Genomic DNA, 10836 nt, shown 5'->3' on the forward strand with positions numbered 1-10836 from the left:
AAAATAGTCAAACTCCTGGAAACAGAGATTAGAACGACGGTGGCCAGGGGCTGGGGAAAGGGAGAAATGGGGGAGGTGATGGTCAAAGGGTACAAACTTGCAGTTTTGCAAGGCAAATAATTTCTAGAGATCTGCTATATAGTGTAGTGTCTGTAATCAACAATATTGTATCGTATACTTAAAATTTGCTAAAAGATTAGCGGCTACGACGCCCTCAACGTCAGCACAGATGCCCGGATCACGGAGGGCCGGGTCCTCCCGAGGTCCTAGAGCTGCCCGGAAGTGTCTCTGGATCGCTTCCGAGGACCTGGCCCTGCTTCCGGCGTGGCAGGGGTCCCGCTCTCCGCCAGGCCGCTGTGTGCCGGATTGCGCGTTCAGGTGCGGGGAAGTCTCGGGGTTTTGGGGTGCGGGGAATGGGATCGCTCTTTCCGGGAGGGGACCGCGGACTGCGACGCGGCCCCTTGGCCGCCACATCCGGGGAGCTCTAGAGGCAGATGTGGTGCCGTTTGGGGCGGGGCCGGACAGCGCTTGACTCTTGGGCGGCTCTTGGGCGGCCAGGGCCGCCCCGGCGAGCAGGGGGCACGACTCCAATCGGGCCGTCTCCGTCAGCTCCTGCCCCGGGCCGGTGGGCCGAGAGGGTCAGCGTGGGGCAGCACGCCAGCCTCCGGGGAGCAGGGCCTGCGCAGCGCGGCGGCCGGGGCGAGTGGAAGGCAGTTCCTGATAGTGGCCAGGCAGTGGGGGACGACCCCTTGTTTGTCAGTGGATGATCTCTGACAGGCAGGGTGAGGGGAGGCCCGGCCTTCCGAGGAGAATGGGCACGATGAACCGCGTAGAGGGCTTTCCGTGCCCCCCGGGGCTTCCCCAGCGCTCCGCGATGCCGCATCTCGCCCTGGGCCTGGTGGGAGCCTTGGGGGCAGGATCTGTGCCCGGCTGAGCTCTGTTCAAGCGCTTGGAGCTGCTGAGGTGGGCGGTGCTCCCTCGTCCTGTATAAGCAGGTGTGTGGCTCGGTCACCTGCGATGTGTCATGACATTACCCTGTCCCTTCAGGTAATGACACAGACCTTTATCCAGGTACCTCAGCCCCTCCTGCCTGAGTGACTGTGTCTGGTTTCCCCTGTGCTGTGGAAACAGAAGTTTTGATAGACGGGCCTGGTTCTAGGCCCTGGCAGTTGTGTTTGAGCCCCGGTTTCCTTATAGACAAGGTGAGGATAGGAACTGGCTCTGGCAGAGCTGTTGTGAGAATTCAAAGTTGAATGATCTTACCGTGGGCAGTGGCAGCAGCCATGGCTGTGTGTCCCTGTGTTCTCTGGACTTTTCTTCTCCTTCATTCTTTTCCCCATTATGGATTTGGAGATCGTATGTGAGCTCTCTTGTTTTCTGGTTCTCTTCTCCTCCCCACTCCGTCTCCCTTCCCTGCCCACTCCTGGCTCTCCTCTTCGCGGGATTCGAGTGGACCCCTGTGCCACCTGCTCTCAGGGAACCTCCCGTAACATGGGCTGTCATCAGTGGTTCATGCCGTCGGCCTCCCCAAGGCAGAGACCATGTCAGTCCTCATTTGCTGGCCCTTCAAAGGACAGAGGAGTTACTGGGCTTCTCTTCCCCCTCCGCCCTTGGCAGTTGCAGCTGGGACCTTTCCTCTGGGCTGCCTGATCACGAGGGAGGAAACAGCGATGTCTGCCGTGGGGACTGCATCTCCATACCTGCATTACCCTGGTGACAGTCACAGCAGCCGGGTGAGTTTCCTGGGGGCCCAGCTCCCCCCAGAAGTGGCAGCAATGCCCCGGCTCCTGGGGGACCTGGACAGGGGCACATTCAGAAAGTTGTTGAAGCTGGTGGTCAGCAGTCTGCAGGGAGAGGACTGTCGGGAGGCTGTGCAGCGCCTCAGGGCTGGCGCAGACCTGCCGGAGGAAAGGCTGGGCGCCCTCCTAGCCGGCACAAACACACTGCTCCGGCAGGCCCTCCGGCTGCCCCCAGCCAGCCTGAAGCCCGACGCCTTCAAAGACCAGCTCCGGGAGCTCTGCATCCCCCAGGACCTGGTCATGGACTTGTCCAGCGTGGTGTTTGGGAGCCAGCGGCTTCTCCTCAACTCTGTGGCCAGGCGGCAGGGGACCTGGCTGCCCCATGTTGCCAGCTTGTGGTGGAGGGTGGATGTGGCAATCTCCACCAGTGCCCTGGCCCGCTCCCTGCAGCCGAGTGTCCTAATGCAGCTGAAGCTTTCAGATGGGTCAGCATACCGCTTCGAGGTCCCCACAGCCAAGTTCCAGGAGCTGAGGTACGGCGTGGCCCTAGTCCTGAAGGAGATGGCGGACCTGGAGAAGAGGTGTGAGCTCAAACTGCAGGACTGACCCGTGCTTGCAGTCCCATTCCAGTCACTTGGGGGTGGCTGGCCCCGATAGGCATCTCCAAAGTGAAGCCTGTCCTTCCAGGAAGCATTTTTCAGTGAGATGTTTGAACGTGATGATGTCATTCTCTGTTTAATTAAGAAAGACAACTTTTTCTTCCCTTTGTACTGGAAATAAAGCAACTATAAGAAAACAAAACCAAACACGTTTCCCTGGGTGGGCACCAAACTGCCACCCGTCCCCTGGCTGTTGCTCGTGTTGCCGGGTGAGGGCACCTGCTGCTCTGGTGTGGCCACATGTGGTCCGGTTATCATCTGGGGTCCAGGCCAAGGCCTTTGTGCGGACACTGTGGTCACTCGGCCTGGCTTGATGTAGCATTTGAGCTCTCCGCTCATTTGCTTTTAGGAACCTTATGTCTTAGGGGGCGACAATTCATTCTCCTGCCTTAAATCTTTGACCTCGTGGAGCCAACATTCTAGTGCTGAGGGGGTGACATTGTAAAATGGGAGTAAAAAATGACCAGTATCTTGTCAGAGAAGGGTGAGAGATGCAGAAATAGAGCAGGGTCCCTGTGAAGAGAGGCAGGGTTATGGAAGAGCTGGGCTGTCATCTTAGATTGGGTCATGGTGTGGGCCTTTTTGAGGACATGGTCTAAGAGCAGAGATCTGAAGGAGGTAGGGGAACAGAGCAGTCTGAGGAATGGGGGCTCTGGGGAGGGGCAGGTGGCAGTGCATGACCGTGGAGCTGCGGCCGGGTGAGGGGCTGTGGAGGCCCCCGGGGCCTCAGTTCTGAGCAGAGTGGGTGGGATCTGACAATTGTTTTAATAACTTTTCTTTCCCAGTTTTTTTGAGAGAGAGCACACACGCACGCAGGGGAGGACACAAGGAGACAGAATCTCAAGCAGGCTCCATGTGAGGTCATGACCTGAGTGGAAATCAGAAATTGACGCTTAACCGGCTGAGCCACCCAGGCCCCCTTGACAGTTGTTGTAAAAGAATCTCACGGGGGGCGCCTGGGTGGCTCAGTCGGTTAAGCGGCCGACTTCGGCTCAGGTCATGATCTCGCGGTCCGTGAGGTCGAGCCCCGTGTCGGGCTCTGTGCTGACCGCTCAGGGCCTGGAGCCTGTTTCGGATTCTGTGTCTCCCTCTCTCTGACCCTCCTCCGTTCATGCTGTCTCTCTCTGTCTCAAAAATAAGTAAACGTTAAAAAAAAAATTAAAAAAATCACAGGGGCGCACTTTAAATCATACGTACATACACACATACATACATACATACATAAAATTAAATAAATAATCTCACTGGATGCTGTGTGGAGAGCAGAGCACAAGGGCAGGGGCGGGGAGCCTGGTGGAGAGGCTGTTGCCAGAGCTGAGTTGGTATCTGGAGAGGGAAACGGGGGCCTCTCCTGGGATCCTCTAGGCGGGTGTCTTGGGCAGCTCCGGTTGCCATAACAAAATATCATAGATTCAATGGCTTGAACAGCATAACTGTATTTCCTCCCAGTTCCAGAGGCCGGAAGTCAGAGGTCACAGTGTGAGAGGCTTCTGTCCCTAGTCTGCAGACAGCCTTTCCTCGGGAAGCGTGCGTGTATGAGAGAAGAGAGCTCTCTTCTCTTACTGAGGACACCAGTCCTGATGCATCAGGGCCCCACCCTTATGACTCCATTTACCCTTAACCCCCTCCCTAAAGGCACCATCTCCATCCACAGTCATACTGGGGGTCAAGGCTTCCACACGAACTTCGGCCGGGGGACACGATTCAGTCGTTAGCAGTGAGAGTGTGCAGGGCAGAGGGGAGCAGGATCTTTCCTGGGTGACTCTGTGGGAATGTTCAGGGCCCATGGCCACTTTGCACCTTCCAGCATAACCTCTCCCTGCCAGGTAGGGGAACTTGGGGTCCTGCTCTTTGCATAGACATTTGCTGTAGGGCCGTGTTCCCCCTGCAGTGTCCCTGCCTCCACGGTCTGCTTTCTGCTGGGCGACCAGGTCACAAGTCTCATGGAAAAACTTCCTCTGAAAACAGCTAATGATCTCGGGGTGCCCATCAGTCACCCTGATGCATCTGTGTTGGAACCCCTGCCCTTACCCAGCACCCCCTTCCTGCCCCCCTGCTCTGTGTCAGGCTCCGTCAAGATCAGCAGTGTTTGCTCACTGCCATTTACGGAACACTCCCGCCATCTCCGTTGAGTCTGCTCCCTGAGACAGGGTCATGGCAAGTTAGGTGTGCGCCGAGGGCAGAGAGAGGAGGCGGCTGCACGGGAAGCTGACAACAAGGTGGGGTGGTGCTACACACTCAGAGTTAGGGTTTCAGAGGCCGAGCCCCCCAGGCAAGGCCCAGACCTGGCTAGACAGGGATGCACCCTGTGTGTCTCATCCAGCATCCGCTGCCATCTTTGGGCCCTGCTTCCCCAAGGATGCGAGCTGGACTGGGCCATCCAAACTGCCACCTGGCCCACCCTAGAAGCATGTGCTAAGTGCCAGGTGTGCCCAACCAGTGGAGGCTTTCTATGCTAGGTGTTTCTTTCATGACCATCAGACATGTTCAGGCAATATGTACTCATGAGACATTTGGAGAAACTCAAAAAATAAAAAAAGAAAGAAAATTAAAAGTCCCTTTGCCCACAGAGAGCCATGGAAACTGTGTTCATCAGACTTCATACTTAGGCTGTGTGTCTGTGTTAGCTCTGTTCACTTAACCCCTCCTGAGTATGACAGTCGTGGCTAATGGCTGCAAAACCTGCCATTCCCCTCGGTGGATGTGCTGAGTTTTACCTACACACACACACACACCACAGGCTGGGTGGCTGAAACATTGATTTCCCATAGCTCTGGAGGCTGGGAGGCTGGGATCAGGAGGCCGATATGGCTGGGTTAGGGCCTTCTTCAGGGCTGCAGACTTCTCCCTGTGTCCTCACAAGGTTAAAGGGGTGAGGGAGCTCTCTTGGGTCTCTCTGTAAGGGCACTAATCCCATTCATGAGGCTCTGAACCCATCCCAATCACCTCCCATATGCCCCAAACCCTCATAGCATCACATTGGGCATTAGGGTTTCAATATATAGATTTTGGCCAGGGGGGTGGGGGTGGGAGGACACAGACCACAGCAGCTTTTGTATTCTTTTTTTCTTTTAAAAATCACAGTGGGGGTGCCTGGGTGGCTCAGTCAGTTAAGCGTTCGACTTCAGCTCCGGTCATGTCATGATCTTGCAGTCTGTGAGTTCAAGCCCTGCACAGGGCCCTGTGCTGACAGCTCGGAGCCTGCAGCCTGCTTCGGATTCTGTGTCTCCCTCTCTCTCTGCCCCTCCCCTGCTCACGCTCTCTCTCTCCTACAAAAATAAACATTCAGAAAATTTTTTTTAAAAAAATCACAGTGACATTAGTGGTAAAACCATTTTATACTGAAACTGTTTAGAAGTGGGAACAGATGAGGCAGAACATTTTAAAGCCCTTGATATTACTGCCAAAGCACAGCCTCCTCAACCTTCACGGGCCAGTCCCTGGTGATGCACAAAGAAATTACAGGTGTAACCAACAGGTGCTGAGCAGTCTAGGTACAACTTTAACTCACAAGTGTGAAGTTCCCCCGCTTCACAGGTGATAACGCATAGAGGTTAGAGAGTTGCCCGATGTCAAACAGCTGGTGGGGGTGCTGTCCACCTTCCCTCCCCACCTGGATGGGGCTTCCCTGTGGCAGTGTCCCTGGTCTACTGACTGGGCAAGTGACTGGGAGGGGCAAGGAGGTTCAGCCGGGGGGGCTTCAAGAGGCTCTCCCTGCTGGCTCACGTGCCTTGAGTGGCTACTGGCCCCAGAAGGAGGACACACGTTTAGGGCTGAAAGCCATGGAGATTCAGGGGCTTCTGCTGTGCAGGATTCTTGGAATTCGGTAGGTGCAACCAGGAATGGAGCCCTAGGATCTGAGCCAGGCTTTTACGCCCCAGCAGGAAGCTCCACGCTGTAGTGCCACCAAAGGGCCACGTGGCTGGGCCCCCATGGTCCTCAAAAATACACCTGAGCAGAGAGGAGGAGCACTTCCCAGGCCACCCTACTGTCGGCATCTATGAGAAACACGCACAGCGCCTTCCCAAGAGGCCCTCGCAGGGAGGACAGAGCTCTCACTTGGAGCCCACATCAAGCCTCTCAGCAGTTCTTGCAGGTAGAGGACACTTCCACTCACAGACAGGCCGATGGAGGCTCAGAGTTACAGGAGTCAGATAGTGGGCAAGTGCCCAGATCTGCACGCCCTCGCTCTGCCTGTGGGTTGCAGGGACCACCCCCTACCCCATCCTTGTGCATCGGACCGACCGGGATTGCTTGGCAGTTTGGTGCATTGGTGTGTCCACTCTGAGAGTCAGCAGACTCTGGGAGGGCCCTCAGCCCCTTGCAGGCACAGCACCTGGTCACATGCAATCTGCTCCTGCTGGGCTCCAGACACGTGGGGGTGTAATGTTCTGCCCACTCACCAGCCGTTTACCAGAAGAGACAGTCTGTGCTTTTGGTCTCTCAGTCAGTAACAGTGGGGTCAGAGCATTGTTCTCCATCCATGGTGGGCTGGACAAGGCAGCCCTAACCACGCTGCCCCTCCCACAGCACCTGCAAGGTGGCCTCCCCTCCGTTTCTCACTGCTGCTCCGCAGAGCTGCTGCAGCAGGGGACGGCTGCAAGGGAATATTTCAGCTTTCCAGGTCACAAGGGTTGTCGGTTCTGCCAATGTTGCTTGCAAGCAGCCAGACGCTACGTAAATGAACGGGCACAATTACTTTCTTACTGGCACTGAAATTTTAATTTCATAGGTCACAAAATCATCTTGTTTTCAAGCATTTAAAAACCATTGTTAGTCTCTGGGGACATGCAAAACTAGGTGGCAGGTGGCTCTGCCATACCGCCCTCAACCCAGCCAGGCTGGGGTGGGTGGATCCTGTGTGCCCAAAGGACTCCCCTAGGCTACAGAGCAACGGTCTACCCTCATCTGTAGTCAGTCCTTACCACTCACAGACCTTGAGGTCCACCTTTGTCTCCAGCCTGCACAAGGTCTTGTACAGAGAATGGACACTTGTACTTGGAAAAATTTCCCTTTTCCATTTTCTTGATCTTATTTAGATCTCTGTGAAAAGAGTGTTCAAAAATAATCTCTACACTCAACATGCATGGGGCTTGAATCACGACCCCGACATCAAGAGCTGCATACTCCACTGACTGAGCCAGCCACATGTCCCTCTGTGGAAACTCTTGATGCTCGTGCATTTCCTCTTCTGACAGTGTCTAACATCCCAACCTCAAAGCTCCCCAAATGCAGCATTCATTCGTGCAACAAAAATTTCCTAGGTTCTGAGTGCACGCCACGCACACTGTGTAAACTCACCTGGGCTCTGCACCCCCCACACCTTTGTGAAGCTTCCAGGAAGCTTGGTGGTTCCAATCCAATGTCATGAATCAAAGCTTAGCCTGATTGAGTAAAAAGTAGTTTCAAGTCAAAATTATGGGCTTATTGCTTCAAAAAAAAAAAAAAAATCCAAGGTATTTTAATATCTACTCTGAAATAGAGTTCTGGGTATTCTTAAAAACGTTCACGGTTACATCTACTGAAGCCCATGTTGGAAAATACCTTTTAAAGTAGAACAGAATGCCCAAAACCTTGCACTATCCCACAGGTGGCCCTCCTCCACCCCCTCTGCCAAAGGGCCACCAGCTCACAGGACACGCACAGATGCTCTTCAAGGGCTCCAGGCATTTTAGGTGCTGAGGCAGCTTGATTTCACAAAGTCTTGCCGGGCAGGCCAGTGTCCCATGTCTCACGTGGATGCAGCTAAGGACTCCTCACCCTACACTTGTGCAGGGGAGGCTCTAGACTGGAATGTAAACTCTAGAGTGGTTTCTATCGAATTCCTGGTTGTATTGGGACATTTATATGAACAAACCGCACTAAGAGTTGAGAGGAAAAGTAATTCCTCAAAGGTTGGAGGGCATGAAGATTTTACCCAAGTTAACAAGGCAAGACCAGCAAGTGTGAACTTGGCCCTTGAATACAAGAGTGGGCAGAGCCAGCCTGCACACAAAAGGGCCAGCTCTGTTCCAATAAACTTTATTTGGTCACACTGAAATGTGATTTCAACATACTTTTCAAACGTCATAAAATAGTCATTTTTCCCATTTAAAAATGTAAAAACCCTTCTTAGCTTTTAGGCCTTTTAAGAGGTAAACTGAGGTACATTACATTTTTGAAGAGTTTATATTTGAACAAACACCGCCTGGAGCCAGGCAGGACCACACTGAAACATGAGGAGTGCTGTGCTGGCAGGAGAAAAGGGAGAGGTGTTTATAGACGCAGGAGCAAAACTGGGAAACTGTGTGACCGGTTATGGCTTAAGCAGGTGCCTTATTTGGGGAAATCTAGTTGACTGTGATTAGGTGTTCTTAAATTTCATTTTCTCAGATAGGAGTGCATTTACAGGAACGGACTCTGGCTTAGCTCTTGATCTGCTTGTGTAGTTCCCAAGGCATGAGAGTCGCCCAGTCTAATGGCCTCGTACATATTTTCAGAGGCTGCATAAACAGACAGCAAACTGCATTTTGCCCATACGCTATAATCTGTCAGCTCCTGATCTAGAACCGTATCAATCCAAAGAGAGAATCCAGGTGAAGACGACTTAGATTTAATCCTCTGGCCCTTTTCGGCTGGCCTGCAGTTGCTGTTAGAAGACAGAAAGCACCATGCTCAGGCTGGAATCCGGAAGAGTTCATGTAACTTTCCACCCCCCTGTCCCATCATTACCCAGAAGTGGCAGAGACAGGTTTCCTTTCTGGGAATGGCACATTCAGTGACCAAACTGCCTTCCTAAGGCACGTGGGCTCACGAAAAGTCCCTGGTCCTCTGGCAATGACCCTTTTGGACACACTTCTGGGTGCAGTAGGTACAGGTGGAGAGGCGGTTACGGCCACTGAAATGGGCACAACGATTTCATGGCGTCCTGACACGTGGGCTGGGAACACCACTTCCAAGGGGGCGGGTACAGGCCAGGGGGACATAATCTTTACTCCTAGGACTAGCCTAGTTCTATGTGGCCTAAGAACATATCACGCGTTGTGCCTGGCCGAGCAGCAGTGGGTGGCAACTGGGCTGACCTGCTGTGGGACCGAGATCCCTGTCCACGTATTAGAAACACAAACACACAGACTTGACCATCCTGAACTCTGCTGTTCCTGATGCCAGAAAGTTGGGGAATTCCCAATGCAAACAGAGGGATCAGCCAGCCTGATTTTCACCTAATACAAATCCAGAACCCGCTGTTGGGCCATACCACACATGGCCATTGAGGCTGTGTCTCAAGGACCTACCCACAGGCTTAACCATACCAGGTGATGGTGACCCAAATCAAGTGTTGCAATAAATCCTGGAGTGACTGACCTCTGTCCCTCTGGGTTACCTTTCTGTATGTGGGAGAAATGGGCCTCTCCACTGGGACAAGGGGGAGGGGTCCCTGGCCCAAATTTCACCCCTCCGATAACTGTCAATGACACCAAAGATCGGCAGGTCTCGAGTGAGCGGTCGTGGGTAGTAGCCAGTCTAAGACTTCTGGTCCCCTGGAACTTTTTCACAGTTGGCAGGGCCAGGACCCTGAGGGCGGGGCCACCAGTCCGTCTCCACCTCCACCAGCATCCGGGAAAAGGCAACGGGCTCACATGCAGCTCGCAGGCCCTCCTGGTTCCGGCAGTTTGTGTGGCAGGAGCGGTTCCGGGGAGTCTGGTAAGCAGCCTGGCCCCCGGGTAGCTCCGCTGGGCTCACATGAGCGGTCTCTGCAGTGCTGAGGCCAGGTCTGCCCTGGGTTCCGCTAGAGATGCTGGCTCGGGGTCTCAGCGTGGGAGCAGGGAGCTCTCCCACATTCAGTTCTTATGGTCACCCTGTAACGATGCTCAGATAAGCAGACAGACTCTGGATTTCACGGAGAACAGTGGCATCCAGAGTCACAGAGCAGGTCCCTGGGTGCAGGTGCTACTCCTGGAGTGCCTGCACTGATCCAAGCTCCTGTCTGAAGAGGCTGGTGCCGGGCCCTCTGGCTGTAGCCCCGGGTTGCTCTGATGGGGATGGAGTTGGAGGAAAAGGAGTCAGGTGAAAAAGGCAGCTTCCTCTGGGCTTCCACTAGCACAAGCTAACACATCCTTACTGCCGAAGCCAGTCTGAGGAACTGACTAAGGAACTGCTAAGGGAAGACGCTTTGGGCAACTTCTCAGCTACTTGTCTGGCAGGGCTCATGGGCCTTTTCCCATGACACTTCCCCATCCGCGGGATGTGGCGTCTTTCTTCTGTGAACTCCAAACTCTACACGTGTGCGCCCTGGCTTGAGGGACACAGGCTTTGCTGCGCGGGATGAGGTCACACGTTGCGGCAAAGATATATCCACTTTGTACGAATTTGGACGTTTTCTTTCTTAAGGGAGCAATTCTGAATCTATCCCCACATTCTAAATTCTTGTCAGTATAAATGATCCCATATAAAATACG

The 10836-nt window shown here is 54.0% G+C and overlaps 1 protein-coding gene and 1 long non-coding RNA gene across 2 annotated transcripts; one reads left to right on the top strand and one right to left on the bottom strand.

Annotated features, from left to right (window-relative positions):
* Positions 1-258: 258 nt before the first annotated feature.
* On the top strand, positions 259-2530 carry COMMD5 (COMM domain containing 5). The gene is made up of 2 exons (XM_040494809.1): positions 259-378; positions 1618-2530. The coding sequence occupies exon 2, from the start codon at positions 1671-1673 to the stop codon at positions 2343-2345; it is 675 nt and encodes a 224-aa protein (XP_040350743.1). The 5' UTR covers positions 259-378; positions 1618-1670; the 3' UTR covers positions 2346-2530.
* Positions 2531-5717: 3187 nt separating this feature from the next.
* Positions 5718-9969, bottom strand: LOC121043174 (uncharacterized). Its single transcript, XR_005796706.1, has 2 exons — positions 7700-9969; positions 5718-7071 (listed from the first exon to the last, which is right to left on the bottom strand). It is a non-coding gene; the product is annotated as an uncharacterized LOC121043174 (long non-coding RNA).
* Positions 9970-10836: the final 867 nt, after the last annotated feature.

Source organism: Herpailurus yagouaroundi, unplaced genomic scaffold, assembly GCF_014898765.1.
Source record: "Herpailurus yagouaroundi ecotype Mexico unplaced genomic scaffold, PumYag 186, whole genome shotgun sequence".
Lineage (NCBI taxonomy): Eukaryota > Metazoa > Chordata > Mammalia > Carnivora > Felidae > Herpailurus > Herpailurus yagouaroundi.